This window comes from Phalangium opilio, unplaced genomic scaffold, assembly GCF_054372755.1.
Source record: "Phalangium opilio isolate 3A_F unplaced genomic scaffold, DU_Popi_V2 ptg000663l_1, whole genome shotgun sequence".
Classification (NCBI taxonomy): domain Eukaryota; kingdom Metazoa; phylum Arthropoda; class Arachnida; order Opiliones; family Phalangiidae; genus Phalangium; species Phalangium opilio.
In genome coordinates, this window is record NW_028324247.1 from 276,600 (window position 1) to 300,144 (window position 23,545).

A 23,545-nucleotide genomic window follows, 5' to 3' on the forward strand; every position below is an offset into this window, starting at 1 on the left:
GGTATTCGTGAATGAATGTTAGTGGGCGAATGTTTGGGATGGGATGTTGGGCAACGCCTGTTAAAACTGAGCAGTAAAATGCATAATTGGTAAAATTTAATCCTTATAAAAATCAACAAATAATGAAGAAACCTAAATGTTCAAAATGAAATAAAATTTGTTACGGTTCAAAGAGACCAAAAAAGGGAACATTCCTTTCTCTAAAAAATTAAAGTGAGGGAGTAATGGCGGTTTTCTTGGGGCCTCACCCGAAACTTCACCCGTAACAAATTAAATACGGATGCTTGAACAAGAAACTGTAAGACATATGATTGAAGTATCGTGATATGCGAAAACTTTAGACTAATGACGTTTACTAACTGGTAGCAATCTGCCAGCGTTGAGAACGACAGGGGACCTACGTGCAATGCGAGATGCAATGTAATGTACCCATAAGGAAATGTACATTCTTATTCCTTAGAATTATTCTATGAAAATTGCCAATAAAAACGGTAAAAAAGGTTCTTTTAACGGTTCAAATGCTTTAAAGCATGTAAAAAATAATTTGCTAATTTAATGGAAACGAGACGTCGCCGGATATGTAGTCTTGTACACAAACCAAAATGAACGCTTTTGCAACCGTTCGATTGTTTGAAGAATGAAGCAAAATGTCGGTGTTCCTTATTAGTTTCCGCTAGTTATCGCTGTTAGTTTCCCGTTAGTATCGGTCAGTTGTTTCAACAAACTAACGAACATCATTGTAAACATGTTGTTTTACAATGATGTTCGTTATGAGTCTCCAACTGTACAACTTTCTCTTCCTTAAAAATTGACTCTATGGCTTTGAGGCTTTTTTGTTTTAGCTGGCAACCACTAATTTGCAATAATCATCCTATCTTGAACGTATTTCCTACTGTTTTAGACGAAGTCAACATGCTGTGATTTATGCAAACTAGCAAGTGTGAGGTTCAAGTAACTTCCAAATGGGTTGGCGTACGACAAAATGTCATACCACAGTTTCGCCTTATATTGGCCCCAGGAACCCAAATACTTTCGCTCCTACGTCCATTTCAGATACACCCTGTATTATCATATATTTTCGTATATTTCCATATATTATCATATATTTTCGTATATTCCCATATATTATCATATATTTTCGTATATTCCCATATATTATCATATATTTTCGTATATTCCCATATATTTTCGTACATTTAAATGTTTTGATTGTTCTTTTTACCAATTTTTAATGAGCTTATATCCAATCAATCCTGAGATTTTAATGAACAACATTAATTTCCCTAAACTAGGTTAATTTGCAAGCTAAAAATGGTGTAAATATCTCACCCATGTTTCGGTGGATATTTCAACCACAATCAGATTACAATATGACTTTACAATCTAAGAAAGTTCGAAGTATCATTCAAACCGCAAATATTAGAGCTTCTACAAAGTTACAAAGTATACTTCAACGATCTTAGATTGTAAAATTACCAACATTAAGTCTGCAGCGCTCGGCAGAGTCGTACAGTTTTCTCGCAATCATAAATTCGATATCAAGTTCTAAAATTTTCATTATTATGATTGAACTTTAAATAAGAACTTATTCTTTGATATCGACCTTTGAACTCAAGAACGTTGGGTAATAAAGCGTTATTTCAAAATAAAACTAAAGCTTCCACCATCAATAGCCACCAACAGCCAAAAAACTAAAAACTACAGAGAATTATAGTAAGTATAGGGTATTTGCCAAAAATATTAACTCAACATGGATTAAATAATAAAATACGTTATATAAAACTCTGGACATAAACGCGGTCAAACCTGTGAAAATTTGCGTGTAACTTGAGCTCTGTCCGCCGATGGCTTGACCTCCTCAACGGGGGCACTTACGTAAGTCTCAACTTCTTCGTTTGACTTGTTGAAACTCGTTTTCTACAAAGATTAGTATTTACAATTAAGAAATAGGCTTAACGACCAATTAAAAACAAATGGATAATGAATGAATGAATCGGTTTATGCGGGTGATTAACAACGTACCAATGATCGAACAGATATGCTAGTTTCAATTGTTTCAGCCGCCATATAGATATTTTCTTCACTAACTGAAGGTATTGAGCCATTCGCAGAACTGTGTTTCTACATTCAAAAAATTCATTCCAAAAAAACAAACATTTAACAGCAATCGTGCAACATTCCCGTTAATGACGTATTTAAGTATTATTATAGCGTATTTTATTTAGTTTATTATATTACTAAACTTAATTTTAGGCAGTGTAAAAAATAATTTAACCTAATTAATTAGAAAACTGCGTTTTAATTTACCTTTAAAGAGATTTTTTCTACAATTTTTGGTATTTTTTTAATTTTCTAAATTTCATATTAAATAACGAATGACCTTTTCTATAAGGTAAAATATTGCAGGTGATAAAAGGCTTATGACAAGCAATATTTCACGGTTTTAAAATAAATCACAAGAACTAATTTAGGTGATAAGGGTTATATATAACGTCATTATACAATAAAACAAGAATCCATAAGACCTGGGAATGTTCAAAGATATAATAGGGCTGCATTGCCATTTATTATCTTTGGTTTTCCCATTTAGTATTGCAACTACATTATTGCAATAATATAAACAATACAACTAGTGCAAAAGTATAAGCTAGGCCTATTTCAGGTCTTATATGGGTTCTTGAATACAACGCAACAAACCTTGATTTTTTTCCTTGGCGATTTGGAAATTGAGGACACGGAAGAATTTTTTGAGCCACGACTTCGTGGAGCAGATCGCGAAGGAGTTGTACTTGAAACTTCAGGTTCTTCAGAAATTAATATTATATTACATTACATTACATTAAAAGGCAAATGATTGAAATTCACTACCATTTTGAACGCTTTTAAACCGTTCACTTTTCTCAAAAACAACGGTTGGAACTTTGAGAAATAGTTCAGGGTCGTACGATCCAACAGCTGGCGCACACCCTGTTTTAAAATTGACAAATGAATGAAGTATCCCGACCGTAATTGACAAATGATTTCTGTGTTTTATTTTAAGTATTTCGTATACACAGTGTTGCCACGGAATTTTCAGAACCAAATTCCCTGACTTTTCCAGGTTTTCCCTGACCTTTTAGGCCGAAAGTGTGAATGTTTACAGCACGTTTTAAGTGCTTATAATTAAATAAACTCTCTACATTAAGTTTTCCAATGTATTTGTTGCACCAAATGAATAAGAAACGTTTTAACTATAAAAAACAGTCTAAGAGATTTTTTAGAGAGCATTTACTTTATAAAAACAATTCTAGACAGCATTTTTAAGGATTGCTCTAGAGTTTTCTGTGTTAAAGGGGCTAACCGGCGCTGTTGGGGTGAAGTCCGCCCTTAGTTCAGGGGGAAAACACCCAGCTCTTTGGCCATAAGAAATGGCGCCACCGTCGCGGTGGGCGGGTAAGCAATATGCTAACCAACGGTTTGACTCCCCCTTCACCCCAACAGCTCCGGCCAGCCCCTTTAAGAGAGGACGAGGAGAAACTTTCATTACTCTTTCAATAAAGACTTATCCACAGAAATGTTACCCACAAAAATCAATTCCCTGACTTTGCTGAAATATTTTAAATTCCCTGACTTCCCTGACCTTTTGGGCCCATTTTTGAATTCCCTGACTCTTTCAGGTTTTCCCTGACCCGTGGCAACCCTGTTTTAGCGTTTCGAAATTTTACCCACTAAAATCAAATTCAGTGATTTTTTGGCCCAGTTCTAAATTCCCTGACTTTTACAGGTTTTCCCTGACCCGTGGCAACCCTGTATTAGTGTTTTCAACTTAGTTCCGAAACTGGTTCTATGCGGACATAAAGCGTTTAAAACAGCGCCATCTATCGCCAATAAACGGAAACATGATTCGTTTCCGTCCCCCCCCCCCTCCCCAGAAAAAACAAAGGACTTTAAAGTTTTATTTGGCCTATTTACGCTACTCTGTCTATAGACACTCTAGTTTAAGGTTGAGAAAAAACAAACCACTATCAATAATTTTCAACTCAAAGTGGTATATGATGATTGTTTCAAAGTTTTGGGTCAAGCCAATTACATTTATCAATAATTCTCTAGTGCTGATGTCATTTTAAACTGTCCACTTTATAATTTAAATAACAGGTAAAATAGTAGTATTCCCCCTCCACGGATTTTTAAAATATGCCAATATACTATATGAAAATTGCAATATTTTGGAAAAGGACAAATCTAATAGAAACTGAACCTAACACCTAACCTAACCTAAAATATCCCAAACATAATCTAAACAAGTGTATGCGCCCCAAATATCAAATATAAAAACAACCATAGGTAATATGTGCTACCTTTTTTTTTGCGGGGAAAAATTTTGAAGGTATCGTGTTCCCCACCTCATTTACCATCAGAAATGAGTACAAACTTTTAAAAATCCGTGGAGGGGGAATACTACCATTTGGCCAAATAACAATTTGATTAGATGTTTATATAAATTTCCAAGCCAATGGCTTAATTAGCTCTGAATTTAAAAAGTGCCACTGTCAGAGAGAAAACACATAAAGCAATACAAAATACGAATGAAATCATTGTCTCAATCAAATATCCTAGGCTTATACTCCCTTTTAAAATGTCAGCTAAGACAACACCACAAGTAGTTCCTCCCCATTGTAAGTAGTACCCCGAGATAGTACTAGCCATATTAGGCTATTTTTCTTCGCGCCAAAAGGCAACGGCAAATGATGTGGTGTTGTCTTAGCTGACTTTTAAAAGGGAGTATAAGCCTAGGATATTTGATTGAGACAATGATTTCATTTGTATTTTGTATTTGCTTTATGTGTTTTCTCTCTGACAGTGGCACTTTTTAAATTCAGAGCTAATTAACCCATTGGCTTGGAAATTTACACTGCCTCTACTGGTGCCTCTTGGCACAAGGTAAATAACCTAGTAGAATGTTTTATAGCAGAGCTTCTTCATATTTAAAATATTAAAAAATGCCTAAATCTATTACTAAGATTACAAATGAACACATTTAGATTTTGAATGCGTTGCAGGTAGACTAAAAGCTTCGGAAGATGTCAAAGCTAGAGCTTCCCTGTAGGGGTAAGACCAGAACATGGACTTGCCTTGCTTCTTTTTAAACAAATTACCTTAAATGTTGCCACACATAAAGGGGGTCAGATTTCAGTCTTACAGCCCCCTTAGTCAAATAAAGGTAATTGCAGAAACTGGAGAGCTTTTGACAATGATGGGCCCATTATACAGATTTTAAAATATTAGAAATAGAGAAATTTAATTTAAATTCAGTGCCCTCAATCTAGATTGAAGGCAAAATTTGTAATAGTTGGCTTTTCTAGAAACTAATTAAAATTATCAATCACACACAAAGGTTAAGACATTTTCAAGTCTATGCATGGGCTACAACAAACTAAAAATAATACTTTATTTAATAACAGACGTTACAGGCAACCACAGAAGGCCTAGGCCTGTAAAGTGTGGCTACCGGGACAGATACACAGAAAACGACAAATAAAACTTTTAAACTTAAATTATAACATTATAAATAAATACAAACAAAGAGATATGGTTCAAAGAGTTACATTACCGATATTCTCATTAAACCGTTTGACTTTGGCTTTTGGAAACATTTTAACGGGAAAGTATACAAGCAGTTCACACTGGCTGGTCGATTATCACAAAACTAAGTTAACTTATTTTTGATCTAATGATTAAATCCATCGCGTAGAGCCGTAGACTGTCGACTCTTTTCACCACTCACAAAGCACAAAATGTTTTTGAAAACAGAAAGTTCTAAAGGAATTATGGGTACTTGGCCCCTCTTGTAGTTCAAATTGAATCAGTTCAGTTCAGCCAGTTTTGTGTTATAACAAGTTGGGAAAACCAAAATATTACCTCTCCGAGTCAAGAGGTCTACTACTACAAAGTTATTTACCTAGATATGGAATTATTTCTCTTTTTTGAAGTAAAAATTTACGAAATATTGAAGCAGTATTCCAAGCATAGCGAATATACAGTAAAGCAGACGACATTTTACATCCAATAAGGATAAATCTTGGACACATGGAAATCAGTCAATGGCAAAAAGAACAGGAAATGAAGTCTACGCTTCAGCTGTTTACCCTATATTCTGATAGCTACATTCACAACTGGTTTGCAGTGTAAACACTATCGTCTCGTCTCACCTCGACAAAATTCTTAGTTTGCCAACATGAGTGTTAACGTTAAATAATACCAAAGCTAAATTGTAGCTAGACGCACTGATAGTCAATGCGCACCATAAATAGAATAAAAACTCTGTAGCTTAGCCCTACTAATCTAATTGCCACCATGATATTTTCTTCTATTATAAAATCTTAACCTGATTATTTTAGAGTTTACTTAACGTTCGGCTCACTCTGAACCGTTGATGTCTCTTCATAGAGTGCTGTCAGTTGTGACGTCAGATCCTAGGTTAAACGTCACGAGTCTGCCTTTAGCAATGGGAGGCCATGACAGTTACCGTTTTTTCTTTATGGGAAAACAGCATGGGTGACGTCACACCGGCGCTTCTGACAGCACTCTATTACAGACACGAAAATCAAAACCCAAAGTTTACTTCACCTCAGGCCTCAATTATTTACTCTTTGTTTCACTAAGCCTATTATGGGTAATACTAGATATTTAAATAGTTTATTAAGTAGGTCAAAAATTCAGTTTACATTGGGATGCGTTTACATTAATTTAAATTACACGCAGAGCCCAGAGTCGAAAAAGCTAGATTTAAATTTGTAAAACCTGATCTAAAGATTGTTATTTAATAATAATAAAATGGATAATAAATCAAAAATCAAAAGGCGACATTGTAAAAAAAGCTTAATCTAAAGAAGGGGGTATATGGCCCTAGAAAGTTATACTACATTGTTTCCCTGAACTTGTGCTAGGGGTAGTGTGGGGTTGCACCAAAGGGTGTTGAATCGTTGTCTATCCTGGCGAAGAAGATCGGCACTTGCTCGGTGAGTGATCCTAATCCGGATACGGTCGCTGATGATTTTAGCGTTGAGGATCTTCTTGTCGAAAATTGCGGCATTTCTTGCCTTCCATAGTTGAAATTTTGTCTCCGTAAAAACGATGTTGGTGACATAGTTAAGCTCCGGTGGTACTGGAAGTGGTGAGTGGTACAAGGCTGCCGCAGAGGAGATAAAGCGGCATTTCAAGAAACATTTGACTTTGTTCCAACAAAGGACGGCGTTGAGACATTGGTACAGTAAGTGTATAAGTTATTCGTTTGATGGGCAGAAAGGGCATTTTCTAGTAGTAGACATGTTTCTGGTGAAGAGGGTGTCACGTGTCGGCACTACATCATGTATCACCTTGAATTGAAAGTCTCTTCGAGAGCCCTCAAGGTAACCAAGAGAGGCACGGTTGAAAATTTGGGTCCAGTTCAAGTGCGGCAGGAGAGCCACCACGCGTGGCCGATCCTTCTTATCCAATGTTCGCCTTAGTTTCTGTAGTGAGGCCTTGAGGAACTCGTCAGGTTTAAGGATAGTTTTCTGAACTTGGATTGCTGTGTTCTTAACATCGATGTAGTTTGCGTGGGTTGTGGACAGATGAGGTCGCTGGAGGTTCCATTCCTGGTGGAATATGGTTTTGAAAGCTGTGGACATGTGGTACTCGATTGTTTCAAACGCTGCGTGATCTTTATCCCTTATGGAGGTTAGGACTCTGGACAGTCCTAAGGATCGAATAACTGCTTTCAGATTAGGCACTCCGAGACCACCTTTAGGCGTGGGAAGGTAGAGCGTGTCTCTCGAGATGAGTTCTTGTTTGTCACTCCAAATGAATTTGAAAACCATTCCTTGTAGAGTGCTCAGGATATCATCGGGGAAATGCACCAGTGGAGCCGGATACGTAAGCCTTGGTACAGCCACTTGGTTGACCAACTGGACCCTTCCCCTGAAGGACAATCCAATGTCATCCCACGGCAAGAAAGCCTCCCGAAAATTGCTTGCAAATCGCTCCACGTTAGACTTGTGAACTCCATGGTTATTGAAAAGGATTCCCAGAATCTTTATCGGGCCTTTCGTTGGAATTAGTAGTGGGTTCGGACCCAGGCAAACGTCATGGTTTTCGCCGATCAGCATTAGTTTAGATCATGAATTTATTTATTAATTTGGTCGTGTTAATTATACTCCCTGAGGCTGCACAGTACTTGTCAACTTCAAGCAGGGCGGCTTTGACAGCAAATAGCCGGGATTCTTCTTTTCGACTGCCTGGGTGATTGCGTCACGAAGGAAGAGAAGGTTCCTCATCGGTACGCGGCCCTTGACACCACATGATTGATCTTTGCCGATGAGCGCGTTGGTAACTTTAGTAAGCCACATTTCTAGAACTTTAGCGTAGAGCTTACGGTCAAAGTCCAAAAGGGTTATTGGTCTCCATGAATACACTTCCGCTTTCTTCGTATCGTCTTTACAAATGAGGGTAACGATTCCTTTTCTCATAGACGTCGGCGTAGAAACGGACTCGCGGATTTCGTTGAATAGAGATGTTACCACCGGGCCAAGGACTTCCCAAAACGAAGAGTAAAAGGCCGATGTTAGCCCATCAGGGCCAGGGGACTTTCTTTTTTTCATCGACTTTAGTGACTGAGTAACCTCTTCCAACGTAAACTCCGCTGCAAGAGATTCTGCGTCTAGAACAGTCACTTGTGGCAAAGTGGTGCTATTGGCTAGATCTTGTACGGGTCCCCTTTGGTAGAGCGCTGCGTAGTAATCATTGAAAGCCGAGGCTATAATTTCTTGGTCGGTAGATAATCCTGAGGGAGTTAGGACTTCTGTTATAACTGGTCTTCATAGGCTGTTTTTGGCTCGGCAATAAAATCCAGAAGTGAAGGTCTCTTCATTGGTTAGGTCGCTTGCCAAGTTTCTCTACATCTTCTCTCTGAATGTAGTCGTGCAGAAATCGTGTAAGCTATTGCGTAGCTCCTCTTCCAAAGAGATGGCCTCGATCGTCTTTTGCTGTGCTCTATACAGCTTTTGAAGACTCCAGCGCAGAAAGCTTGCCTCCCTCCTCTTGGCTTTTGCCCTCTCCTTGCCTTCATTCCGTAGGATGGTTTTGACGTGGTCTTTGAATTGGTCCCATTTTTCTAATGAGTTAACTTCTTTGGCGAGATCTTTGATTGTTGGTGAGAACTTCTTGATTGTCGCCTCGTCCAGGATAGCGTCATTAAGACGCCAAATACCCGGGCCCCGGGGAGTATTGGTGCCGAAGTGTATCGTAGAGACAACGAGCTTGTGGTCGGAGATTACCGTTGTTGAATTTCCAATGGTGTAAATTTCTGAAGACGAGGCGGAGATCTCTTGGTTCTGTGGCAAGTAGAAACGGTCTAATCTGCTCTTTTTAGTTGAGGATTCCCAGGTAAATTGTTTAGCCGACGGATTAAGCAGCCGCCAGATATCAGAAAGTTGGAGACTATCGGTGATTTTTACCTCTCCGAGTGACGATGACGTCACGGAGAGGTAATGCACTGACCGTGTCTGTGTGTGTGTGTGTGTGTGTCTGTCTGTCTGTCTGTCTGTCTGTCTGTCAGACCCCACGTGACCGCGTTCGCAGTTTACAAATCGGAGCAAACGTGTTCGCCATTTCCGAACTGCTTTCACAGTCACGGAAATGGCTCCCCTACTTGAGTTCTCACACCACCATCTTCTGGTCTTTGTCCATTCCACACGGACACCAGTCTGTACTTACCGGCTTCTAATCACCATCATCTTTTGATCTTCGTCCATTCCACATGGACACCAGTCTGTACATACCGGCTTCTAATCACCACCATCTTCTGGTCTTCGTCCATTCCACTTGGACACCAGTCTGTCCATACTGGCTTCTAATCACCACCATCTTCTGGTCTTTGTCCATCCCACTTGGACACCAATCTGTACATTCTGGCTTCTAAACACCACCATCTACTGGTCTTCCGTCTATTCCACATAGACACCAATCTGTCTCATGGGCTTCTACTCCATTATCATCGTTTGGTTTTAGGATATACGCGGCGATCAGCTAGGGTTACGAGAAACGTCTAGCCTCCCTAAGGTGGGATCGACCACCGAAGGTTTTCGCAATTGCGCTTTTTCCTTGCTATTATAATGGAAACGAATCGTATATATACCCCAAAATTTGAAGAAAGCGGGAAGAGGGGTACCCTTCACTGTAAACGTCAATATTAGCAAAGTTTGAGAAGATAATAGGTATAACTTTATTTTAAACGATTTAACTATTATTAATGTTAATTATTGAAGATTAAAATAATTAAAAATAATTATATTTATTTAAATATTAAAGATAATCTTGTTTCTCAACTCAAAATTATTACGGAAAGAGTTAAAAAGCAGTCTATGTTTTTGTCTGTGTGTGTCCGTCCATTGTTACACTAGTGCGTCGTGTTAGCAGTTAGCCTTGTGTTGATGTGTTAAGAAATCATACAGAACCTTAATATTCCCTTTTTCCATAATATAAAGTGAATATGTGGAAGTATTTTTCGTAATTATGATGTATTTAGTACTTTTGTAGCTTTAAAGCTCTGTTTCATTTTGATATTCCAAAGATTTTTTTAATATTGTTATTTGAAATGGCTGTTTATATATTACTTAAGCTATACTACATCTGTATATACAATAATCCTTGGTTGAGTGATTTCATGAAGAAAACTAAGACCTAGACTCCGGCGGGTATATTAAGTATCATCCGCAATAGGCTTAGTGAAACAAAGAGTAAATAATTGAGGCCTGAGGTGAAGTAAACTTTGGGCTTTGATTTTCGTGTCTGAAATGAAGAGACATCAACGGTTCAGAGTGAGCCGAAAGTTAAATACACTGTTAAATAATCAGGTTAAGATTTTATAATAGAAGAAAAGATCATGGTGGCAATTAGAATAGTAAAAGGGCTAATGGTAAACGGGTAGTAGCTACAGACCTTTTATTCTCTTTATGGTGCGCATCGACTATCAGTGCGTCTAGCTACAATTTAGCTTTGGTGTTATTTAACGTTAACATTCATGTTGGCAAACTAAGAATATTGTTGAGGTGAGACAAAGAAGATACACGCCCCAGGAATGGAAAGTGTAGCTTCCTCTAGTGTAAATTTTTGTCTCTCCCCTCCTAGTACGCTCCAAAGGCAGGCTCGGTTGACCGAGGTATTTCCGGCTACATTGAAATTGCATAGACCGGAAGTTCCTTGGTCAACCCAACCCCGAGACATAGCTTCCATTCCCGGAGCGTATATTTTCTTTGGGTGAGACGAGACGATAGTGTTTACACTGCAAACCAGTTGTGAATGTAGCTATCAGAATATACGGTAAACAGCTGAAGCGTAGACTTCATTTCCTGATCTTTTCCCCATTGACTGATTTCCATGTGTCCAAGATTTATCCTTATTGGATGTAAAATGTCGTCTGCTATACTGTATTATTCGCTATGCTTGGAATACTGCTTCAATATTTCGTAAATTTTTACTTCAAAAAAATGAAATAATTCCATATCTAGGTAAATAAGTTTGTAGTAGTAGACCTCTTGACTCGGAGAGGTAATATTTTGGTTTTCCCAACTTGTATTTAATTCCGCTACGCTGATGTCGCGGAGTGTATTGGTACAACCCTCTCTATCTAAGGCGGGGTCCGGCACGCAGTTCCAATCGCCGCCCATAATAAACGCGTCTACAGGGCCTTCAAGATATTGATAAATGTTCGCAAAAAATATTTTTCTCGCATAAGGCTTACAAGGGGAATAAACATTTAAAAAACGGATTCTATATTTGTCAACAATTAAATCTAAACTTAGAACTCGCCCCTCTGCGTCAGTTTTGAAACTTCTAAAGCACGAGGCCAAAATAGTACGTAAAATAATCTTATTTTACACCCTTCGTCTAACCGCGGCGGCTGGCACGTTTTTCGCCGGTATTAAATTATTTAATCTATATATAATTTATTTAATATATAAAACCAAGGCCTCATTAATTTTATATCTCTAAACTTTAGATAAAACTTTAAAATAACAATAAGACTGTAAGCCTAAATTAAACTGTTTAAGACTAAAAAATAATACAAGTTATTACTAAAATATTACTAACCTAATAACTTAAAACTTATAAATAGTCTAAACTAAAAAAGTAAGCTAATTTAAGCTTTTAGGCCCATACCCTAAAGATGAAAACACCTCCTTTTTTAAATGTTAATAAAACCCTCATCTTTATCATTTATTATAATAATATAATTAGGAACTTTAATTTCAATTAGAGCTACCTCTTGATTCTCAATTTGATTAGGAATAGAAATAAATATTATCGGATTTATTCCTTTAATTGTTAACAAAAAAAAAATATTTTAACATCAGAAAGAGCACTGAAATATTTTATTATTCAATCAATTAGTTCCTCTGCTTTGCTATTATTTTCAATTCAAAATAATTTTTTACTATTAAGAACAGATATTGTTACAGTTGCTCTTCTAACTAAATTAGGAGCAGCACCTTTCCACTTCTGGGTGCCCTCTATCACTGAAAATATTAGTTGAAATATAATAACCCTGCTTTTAACATGACAAAAAATTGCTCCCTTAATAATTCTTAATATTCATAATAAAATATCAAACTTAATCCTAATAGCTTTAATTAGTTCAATTATTTGGGGGTCGTTAGGGGGCTTATTTCAAACAAGAACAAAAAAAATACTAGCCTTCTCTTCAATTGCCCATATAGGATGACTTATTAGAGCTACGATATGTAGAACTAATATAGTAATAATCTACTTCTTAATCTATTCTTTATCCTTAATCATTGCTACAGGTACCATAAGATCTTTAAAAATAAGCTCAATTAACACTACTTTATTTACCTCAAAAAAAAAATAAGATCTTAATTTATACTTTAATATTGAATATAGGAGGAATACCCCCTTTAGTAGGCTTTTTCCCTAAGCTTATGGTTCTATCTATATTAATCAAATTAAATTGAATAATTGTTAGCATTATTCTTATTATAAGAGCTATAATAAATTTATTTTCTACATCCGCTTAACCTATGTTGCCTTGATATTAAACTCTTTTTCAAAAAAAAAAATATTTATCAAAATTCTTTAAGTTATTCCCCTTATTTTATTCTTATTTTATTAAGAGGGCCAGTAATCAGAATATTATATTAAAGCTTTAAGTTAAACTAAAACTATAAACCTTCAAAGTTTACAATAAATTTGTTTAAGCTTTGAAATCTCTCCTTAAAATTTGCAATTTTAAATTCTTCATAAAATATAAAGCCTAAATCTCATAGTAAAAGGATTTTCTAAGCCATAAATAAATTTACAATTTATCTCTTATCCTTCAGACATTTTACCGCGATGAATATTCTCTACTAACCACAAAGATATTGGTACAATATACATAATTTTTGGAATATGGGCTGCTATAATTGGAACAGCCCTTAGAATACTAATCCGAGCAGAATTAGGCCAACCAGGATCAATAATAAATGATGATCAAATTTATAATGTCATTGTAACTGCTCATGCCTTTGTTATAATTTTCTTTATAGTAATACCCATCATAATTGGAGGATTTGGAAACTGATTAGTCCCATTAATACTTGGAGCCCCTGATATGGCTTTTCCTCGACTTAATAATATAAGATTTTGATTACCCCCCCCCTTCTTTTTTACTATTATCATCATCAACAATAGTAGAAAATGGGGCAGGAACAGGGTGAACTGTATACCCCCCCCCCTTATCAAGAAATATTGCCCATACAGGAGCATCTGTAGATTTAACTATTTTTTCACTACACCTAGCAGGTGTATCCTCAATTCTGGGAGCTATTAATTTTATCACTACAATTATCAATATACGAACACAAGGGATAATTATAGAACGAATACCTCTTTTTGTATGATCAGTAAAAATTACAGCTATTTTACTTCTTCTATCTTTGCCCGTTTTAGCAGGTGCTATTACCAAAAGTAGATAGGGGGAAAGTAAAGCTCGAGGATGGTCCCCCACCTTTGACTGTGGGTTTCCTCTAAGTTTAGAAGCTCTCTCTCCTCTCCCTTACCCCCTATGCGAGTTAGCCAATGACGTTTGAGAAAACACCCCAACCCCTTATCGATTTTTTTTGAGAGGTAGTTCATAGCGACGGCAGCGCCCCGGGACAGTAGCCGGTTAAATTGTCTGCTCTAAAGGAAAATTCAAATCGACCAAGTGTTACATCGTTTAAAAATTCGGGGCGCTGATTTTTATCCTTTAATAGTCCAGGCAAAAAGAAATGCAGAATAACCACCAGTCACCACTGTTATGTTTATTGAGAGTTAGCAATTAAGAGTTTAGATTCGATAACTTTATAGAGCTACGAAATAACGTGACACGTTTTATGCTAGGTCATAGACTGTCTGTCTTTTATTTCTCTTGTTATGGTATAGGTAATCTTTAACATAGTAGCGACATCTTTTAGACTCTTATACAACTATTTATAAAATACATAACACGCCCCGTTTTAAGAACAAAGCAAAAATGGACATTTAACAATGAGGAACGTGTATAGAATGATGATGAGATGATCTTAAGCAACCAGGGAGTTGATCTGGAAGCGAGCAGGCGGCTTGACTGATCGTCCAGAGCGGGTTGTCAGCGGAGGTCTGGAGTTGGACATTGTTGTGTCATTTGAGGTAGCAACTGTTGTGTCATTTGAGGTAGCAACATCAGTGGACGGAGTGCTACTGGGTAAGGGTTGAGAAACAAAAGAGGGAATGGAAACAGGTTTGGGAAGTGAGATTGGATAATAGTCTTCTACTGTTCTTGAGCGATCGATAGTTTTGGGGTTTTCTATGTCGTCGTTTGATTCCTTGTTGAGTTCCTTCGTGGTATCAACACGAATGTGGAATCGATTCCTCGTATAAATGCGACCGTGTTCGGATTGGATCGCGTATGAGCGTGATCCGGGGCCGATTTTGATTATAGTTCCTCGCTGCCATGGTTCGTTAAGATGGAGTCGAAACCAGACGGAGGTATTGGCTTGTAAGGGTGGAAGAGGCCGGGAACCAACGTTTGCGTACGTTGATTGGGAAGTCTGGCGGCGGTGTAGTTCGAGAGTAGCTTCACTTGTGTCGAAATGCGGTTTCAGTTGACCAGGTAGACTGGGGATTAGTGAGCGGATACGGCGACCCATTAGGAGTTCGGAAGGGGACTGAAGGCCATGAGTAGGAGTAATTCGGTAGTCCAAGAGGACTAAATTCAGATCCTTGCCGTCTTCTAAGGCTTTTCGTAACGTTGCTTTCATTGTGCCGACAGCACGCTCAACTTGCCCGTTTGAACGCGGATAATGAGGAGAGCTTTTATTGTGGAAAATCTTCCAGTCGCGAGCGAATTCGGCCATGAGCGCGGAGTTGAAAGGTGGGCCTTGGTCGGAGACCATCTCTTCAGGGATGCCATGACGCGCGAAGATGGTTTTCATGGCATTGATGACGGCTGGAGCGCCAGTGCCATGCATGTGCTGAATCTCAATATATTTGGAGAAATAATCCACTATCAATAGGTAATGTTGACCAAAGAGTTCGTAAAAATCACAAGCGACTTTTTCCCATGGTCGGGAGGGAAGTTCTCTATCGAGAAGCGGTTCACGCTGATTAGAACGTTGATGTTCTTGACAAATGGAACATTTAGCAACATCAGCTTCAATATCTTTGGTTAGATTCGGCCAGTAAAAGTATTCTCGCGCCTTAGCCTTACTGGCGACTATTCCACGGTGGGCTATGTGTAATATGTTCAAGAAATCTTGGTGGAGACTAGAGGGTACAACAAGACGTTGGCCTCTGCATAGAAGTCCTTCATCGGACTCGTGCAATTCTTCTCTACATTGCCAGTACGGACGAGCACGAGGGGTGGTGTTACTTTTGTGTGCCGGCCATCCGTGTCGCACGTAGGCTAGGACATCCTGTAGTGTGGGATCAGCTGTAGTAGCCACAAGGAGCTCTGACCATTTGGCTTGTGAAGCCCGTACTAAGAGGCAAAATTGCGCCGGTGCTGGGTTTTCAATAGGAATATCAAAAGTATTGTCTTTCAATTGAGCACGGGATAACGCATCAGCAATAACCAACTCTTTCCCAGGGACGAACGTAAGGGAAACGTTGTATCGGTTAAGTCGGAGTAACAGCCTCTGTAGTCGTGGAGTTATGGTATCATAGGGTTTCTTGCTTAAACCGAGGAGTGGTTTATGGTCAGTTTGAACTTGAACAGGACGCGCATAAGTATAATAGTTAAAATGTTCCAGGCCAAAAATTACAGCGAGAAGTTCTTTTTCAATCTGTGCGTAATTTTCCTGAGCGGACGTTAGAGCAGCAGAACCATATGCTACTGGTCGCTCGTCTTGAAGCAGTACAGCTCCAAGTCCCGATTTACTAGCGTCAACTGAGATTGTAACAGGCTTCTTATCATCAAAGAGTTGTAGACAAGGCGACTCAGCGAGTGCGGTTTTCAAAGCTTGGAAGTCGCGATCCATATTCGCATCCCAAAGCCAGACATTATCTTTACGCAGTAATTGCCGGAGGTTGTGTGTGCGGCTGGAGAGATTGGAGGTGAACTTCGAATGGTAGGTAATCATTCCAAGAAAGCGTGTTAGATCGGCTTGGCACGTAGGCGTAGCGTATTCGAGGATGGCTTTGATCTTATCAGGGTGAGGGGTTATTCCATTAGCGTCAATGTTATGGCCAAGATACGTGATGGAAGACTTGGCCAAACGAAGTTTGTCAGGGTTGAATTTTAAATTCGCTTGTCGCGCGATCGTCAAAGTGCGTCGAAGAAGCTGGCAGTGTTCTTCGGTATTCACCGAGCCAAGTAGTATGTCATCGAAATAAGGTTCTACCTGAGGTTCCGATTCAAATGTTTCGTTCATCGCGCGTTGAAATTCTTCAGGAGCATTGATCAATCCAAATGGCAAAACCAAGTATCGGTAACGACCCCAGGGGGTTGCAAATGTTGTCAAATATGTTGACTCTTCCTCGAGTGGTAGATGCCAAAACCCATTCTTCGCATTCAGAAGGGTAAAGACTTTGCACCCTTGATAGTTAGCGAAGAGTTTATTAGGACTGGGTATAGGATAATGTGGACGCTTTATGGCACTGTTCAGTGGTCTCGGATCCAGGCAGATTCTGATTTTCGTCTTTTCTGAGTTACCGTTGTCGTGATTAAGATCCTTGATAGGTTTCTCGACAACTGTTATGGCACTAACCCATTCGGTGGGAGTGACCACTTTGGCTATGATGCCTTCATCGAGCATGCGTTGGAGTTCCGTCTTGACAGTATCATGAAGCGCCAGCGGGATTTCTCTTGCCGCTGCAACGTGTGGAACGACGTTGTCTTCGAGATGAATTTTGACTTGTCTGGTGAAACGGCCAGTTCCAGTAAAGACATCTTGAAACTCTTTTATTATATCATCAGGAGTTTCTGGTGGTTGTGAGATCAAGGTAGAAATCTCCGTATCACTTGAGGTATCACTTGAGTTATAAATTCGTTGTATGAGACCGAACTTGACGCAAGTTGGCAGACCAAGTATAGGAACTGAATTCAGAGGGGTGACTAGAAAGGATTCTAACATCTCGGGTGTGCCCTCTTCGTTTAGTTTAGTAGAGAACGTACAGGATCCAGAAATTGGTACGCGTTTTCCGTTATAGGTTTGCACCATTTGTGTTGTCGGATTAATGGAAGGTTGAGTAGGCCAATTGGCAAATACTACTTCAGGAAGTACATTGATTTGCGCTCCAGTATCTAGCTTGAATGTGACCTTGTTGCCATTCAAGGATATGTCTTGAAACCATTCAGTTTCATCTGTGATAGTATTAAGTTCGTCAACTTGTTTTAATTCGCCGATAAAGTAGATATCTGAGGTATTTTGAGCGGCATTGTTGTCAGTAGAAGTAAGAGTATGTAGCTTACGACCAGATTTAGTAGTCTGGGGTTTATTCTGTTGTCTATGAGTGCCTTTTGTTTCGCAGTAGTTAGCCCAATGATTTTTCCCTCCACATTTAGCGCAAGTTTGCCCAAAAGCAGGACAAGTGTTTTTTCCAAACACATGGGAGAGTCCACAAAATTTGCAGGAAGGTTGCGAGGGAGTTTTAACGTGCTGTATGGAATTTCCATGTGCCGATCGCACAGGAGGTTGAAACTTGGGCTTTGACTTAGGCTTAGTATTATTTTGTCTCCAATTCAAAGCATGCAGATGCATCTTAGAATCACTCATTGCATCAGCATGGGCACGAGAGTGCTCAGCAGCTTTACAAGAACTTATCAGGTCTTGTAAATTAGTAGCTTTCTTTCCATATTCACGTAACAGTCTTTCCCTTAAGGGTCCATCACGGAGGCCTTGGACTATTTTATCGCGTAGGAGTCGATCTTGTAAGGCACCATAATTCCAATCTTCGACAGAGCATCGCAAACGAGCATAGTAATCTTCAAACTTCTCACCTTCTTTTTGTTTTAGTTCGAGAAAAACAAACGCTGCGTAGATTTCATTTTGATAATCGCTGTAGTGCGTGTCAAAGGCAGTAAGAATTTGAGTCAGGGAAACTTCAGTTGCAGGAGCAACAGGGTTTAGAGTAAAGCCCCGATATTGCTGTTTCAGAGTGTCGCCACAGACGTGACGAAATAATGCTGTTTTAGTAGCTTCCGATTCTTGATCATACTTTAAGGCTTGGAGATAATCTTGAAAATCCTGCTTCCAAAATCTCCACGATTCGGACGGGTTAGGGCCCGCCAGAAAAGGTTTTAGTGTTGGGAGATTCGCTGCCATGTTACGACGTAGGAGCCAAAGCGCGAGCAAGAGATAGCGCGCGTTGGAGTTAAGCCTAGGCCTGACAACGCCCGAAAACACAAAAAGGAAAGCCTAAATAAAACAGCGAGAGAGACCCGAAACGACAAAAAGGAAGAACGAGAAGACGGGGGTTCGTTATAGCGAATCTGACACCATGTTATGTTTATTGAGAGTTAGCAATTAAGAGTTTAGATTCGATAACTTTATAGAGCTACGAAATAACGTGACACGTTTTATGCTAGGTCATAGACTGTCTGTCTTTTATTTCTCTTGTTATGGTATAGGTAATCTTTAACATAGTAGCGACATCTTTTAGACTCTTATACAACTATTTATAAAATACATAACAACCACTATCTTCTTCATGTTTTGACTTAAGAAGATCACAAATCATATCATATAACAGTTCATTCATGGATCCATTACCTTTCATACAGTTAAATATTCAAATTCTACTTCCAGTATCGTCCGTGGTAAAAAGATCGTCATTTATTAATTTTAACGTTTCCACTCACAGATGTTGCTTTACCGTATATCCGTATGCAATCTTGTTAAGCCTTAGCTAGTAGGAGCATGGTAGGAGTCCTTTTAAAACTGTTTACCGAACTATTTTTCAGTTGCAAATAGGCACTGGCAATGTGCAATGCCTCTCCTACGCGAGGGGGTAGGAACTGTGAGAGAGAGGAAAGGGGGTTTCTAGGTTTTCATGGCGCGGGGGATCTTCCAAGTGCTTTACTTTCCCCCCTATTTACTTTTGCTATTACCATACTTCTTACTGACCGAAATTTTAATACATCTTTCTTTGACCCAGCGGGGGGAGGGGACCCTATTCTATATCAACATTTATTTTGATTCTTTGGACACCCAGAAGTTTATATTCTTATCTTACCCGGATTTAGAATAATCTCTCATATCATTAGCCACCAAACAGGAAAAAAAGAACCTTTTGGAACTTTAGGAATAATCCATGCTATGCTAGCAATTGGAGTATTAGTATTTTAAGTGGATATAACATAAATTCATTAATTCTTTTTTCATGAATCTTTAACACTAATTATTATAATACACCATTGTTAAATCTATTTTTTAAATTAAATTGTTGTAGTTAAATTAAGCAGATATGCACGGGGCTTACAAGTCACAATGTGACTTAGCCCCGTAGCAAACTGTATATGTAATGAAAAGTAAAAAATAAACATTTTTTGAATTTGAATTTGAATTTGAATTTGTCGTCTGAGCCCATCATATATTCACAGTAGGAATAGATGTTGATACACGAGCTTACTTTACCGCAGCTACAATAATTATTGCGGTACCCACAGGTATTAAAATTTTTAGATGACTAGCCACAATTCATGGAGCAAAGCTAAATATAGATCCATCATTATATTGAGCTCTAGGCTTTGTATTTTTATTTACTATCGGGGGGCTAACAGGTGTAATTCTAGCCAATTCGTCATTAGACATTGTCCTTCATGATACCTATTATGTAGTAGCCCATTTTCATTATGTTTTGTCTATGGGGGCAGTATTTGCTATTATTGGGGGTATCACACATTGGTTTCCATTATTTTTAGGAGTAGCAATAAACCCACGATGATTAAAAACACATTTTATAATTATATTTCTAGGAGTTAATTTAACATTTTTTCCACAACCCTTTTTGGGATTAAATGGTATACCCCGACGATATTCTGATTACCCAGATGCATACACTTCTTGAAACGTAATTTCTTCCTTAGGCTCAATACTTTCAACTATTGCCTTAATTTTTTTAATCTTTATCATCTGAGAAAGCTTAGTATCACAACGATTAATTTTATTTTCATCTCATATACCTTCTTCTATTGAATGGAATAATCCCCTCCCCCCAGAAGACCACACATATATACAATTAACAATTACTACTACTTAAAATAAATGGCAACTTGAAACAAAATTTTATTCCCTGACGCTGCTTCCCCTATTATAGAACAAATAATGTTTTTTCATGATCACACAATAGTTATCTTAACATTAATCACTATCCTAGTCGCCTATATACTAACAAATACCTTATTTAATAAATCTTTTAATCGACATCTTTTAGAAGGACAAGAAATTGAAACCTTCTGAACAATCGTCCCAGCTTTCATATTAATTTTTATTGCTTTTCCATCCTTACAAATTTTATATTTAATAGACGAAACTAGAAGACCTAATTTAACAATTAAAACAATTGGGCATCAATGATATTGATCATATGAATATTCAGATTTCAAACAAATTTCATTTGATTCATACATAACCCCTCTAGATGAAGAAACATCAATATCAACATTTCGATTATTAGATGTAGATAACCGAACAATTATCCCCACAAATATCAATATTCGTATACTTATCACGGCAGCTGACGTAATTCACTCATGAGCAATACCCTCTTTAGGAATCAAAGCAGATGCTATACCAGGACGAATTAATCAAGTCCCCATAATCTAGCTCTAATCGCTCAGGATTATTTTTTGGACAATGTTCAGAAATTTGCGGAGCTAACCACAGTTTCATACCTATTATTATTGAAAGAATCCCTGTTAATCATTTTATCAACTGAATTAACAATACTGACTCATTAAGTGGCTGAAATCTTTTAAGCAATGGTCTCTTAAACCATACTATGGGAATTTTCCCCTTAATGAAAAGAAAATAGTTAAAGTTTTATAACAATATCTTGTCAAGATATAATTACTTAAAGTTTTTCTTAATACCCCAAATATTCCCTATAAACTGATGATTACTATCACTTGTGCCTATTACTCTAACTATATTAAATCTAATTAATATGAATTTTAATAAACCCTTAAAGGGTATGGGAATTTACAATTTCATATCATATTTTACCACGAAAGTGGTATTATATTACACTTTCAAGTCTCTACTTTCAAAATATAAAGTTTTTAATATAATTGAACCAAAGTTTCTATTTTTAAAATCCATTGGAAAATCACGAAAACTCAGTTTCGATATATAAATCATTTTGTCTTGCCCAGCTTGTTCGGTTGGGTTATGACATCACACGGGGAAACCTATATGAGCGAGCGCGAGCGCGAGCTATAGGCGCCTCGAGCTCTGTCCATGCTTTGATAGCGGAGAGAGTGGCACCATCTCGCGTGTGTGACGTCAAAAACAAGAAAACGTTGTAGCCTTTCTTAAAAACTTTTAAAAGTGGATTTTAAATAATTTCATATGAAGCATTTTCAAATGCATATTGCCAAATAACTAGAAATCGGAGAATTAAAAGCTTGATATTTTTGAATTCACAGTAATTAATTCTATCTTTTGCTATATAAATCAGGGTTTTTTCAAACGAAGCTTCTCATACCCTTTAAAATCAGAAAAACCTATATGGAGAAAAAATATTAACAAAACATTAAACTGGAAATGATAACAAATCTTTTTTCTACATTTGACCCCTCAACTTCATCAAATTTATCACTAAACTGATTATCCTTATTTATTCCATCTCTGATACTACCTCACATTTTTTGAACTAAAAATAATCGCTACTCAATTATCACACAAAATTTTTTCCAAACTTTACATCTAGAATTCAAAAACCTTTTAAATTGAACATTTACTAATGGAATCACAAGTCTTATTTTAAGATTAATTTGGCTCCTAGCAATTAATAATTTAATAGGTCTGATACCTTACATTTTTACAGCCACCAGTCATATGGTAATTTCATTAACTTTGGCCTTACCCTTATGTTGTAAATTAGAGATAATACCGGTTGTTTTTTATCTATATCCAGATTCTATTTTCTATACTTGTGTTTTTTATGCATCGCGGTCATTGCTGTAATCTTTATTTTTTATCGCGATGCCTTAACTATATAACCGGATAACATTCCGATAACGTTTGTCAGTTCTCAGTCGTCAGTTCTCAAAGTCAGTTCAGTATATTGTTCCCGGATATTAATATTAATGTTAATGTTTTAATTAAATTAATAAAGAGTTAATAACCAGTTAAACCCAGAGTCGTTCTTGCGTCAAACAACAACAGGTTATGGGCCCAGCACGCTTCCACTGCGCAAAAGGTTTAGAAGTCATAAGAAGTTCAACGCCGGGAAGATTGTCCTTTAAGGTGTGGAGTCAGACATAGAATGGCCGGAAATCACCTGGGACGAATCGAGACGTTAACTAAGGATAATTATGATACCTGGAAAATGCAAGTGGAAGCCCTGCTTCAAAAGAACGATCTCTGGGAGTACGTAGATGGAACTTCAACGAGGCCAACTCTGGTACGGGGAACGGAAGGCAACGCCCAGGCGGTCGCTACCTGGGACAGTAATGATCGGAAAGCAAGAGCGGACCTAATCTTGTCGATCAGTCCGTCGGAGTTGAAGCAAGTAAAGAATTGCACCACCTCACGGGAACTATGGAAGAAGCTCGAATCCATCTACCAGTCCAGTGGACCTGCCCGGAAAGCGACGCTGCTGAAGAAACTGACCCTCAAGAAAATGAAAGAGGGAGAAGATGTTCGGGACCACGTCCGAGAATTCTTCGACGCAGTAGACAAGTTGGCTGACATGGGAGTAGCTGTAAACGACGACCTCCTGGCCATTATGTTGTTATACAGTCTACCAGAATCGTACGAGAACTTCCGGTGCGCAATAGAGTCCAGGGATACGTTACCTGATCCGGAAGCCTTAAAAATAAAGATCCTGGAGGAATCGGACGCCA

General features: G+C 38.0%; 1 protein-coding gene across 1 annotated transcript; it reads right to left on the reverse strand.

Annotated features, from left to right (window-relative positions):
- Positions 1-173: 173 nt before the first annotated feature.
- Positions 174-6,409, reverse strand: LOC149588139 (uncharacterized). The gene is made up of 5 exons (XM_089863171.1): positions 5,591-6,409; positions 2,869-2,967; positions 2,698-2,804; positions 2,023-2,121; positions 174-1,917 (listed from the first exon to the last, which is right to left on the reverse strand). Exons 1-5 carry the CDS (start codon positions 5,631-5,633, stop codon positions 1,801-1,803), a joined length of 465 nt encoding a protein of 154 aa, XP_089719297.1. The 5' UTR covers positions 5,634-6,409; the 3' UTR covers positions 174-1,800.
- Positions 6,410-23,545: the final 17,136 nt, after the last annotated feature.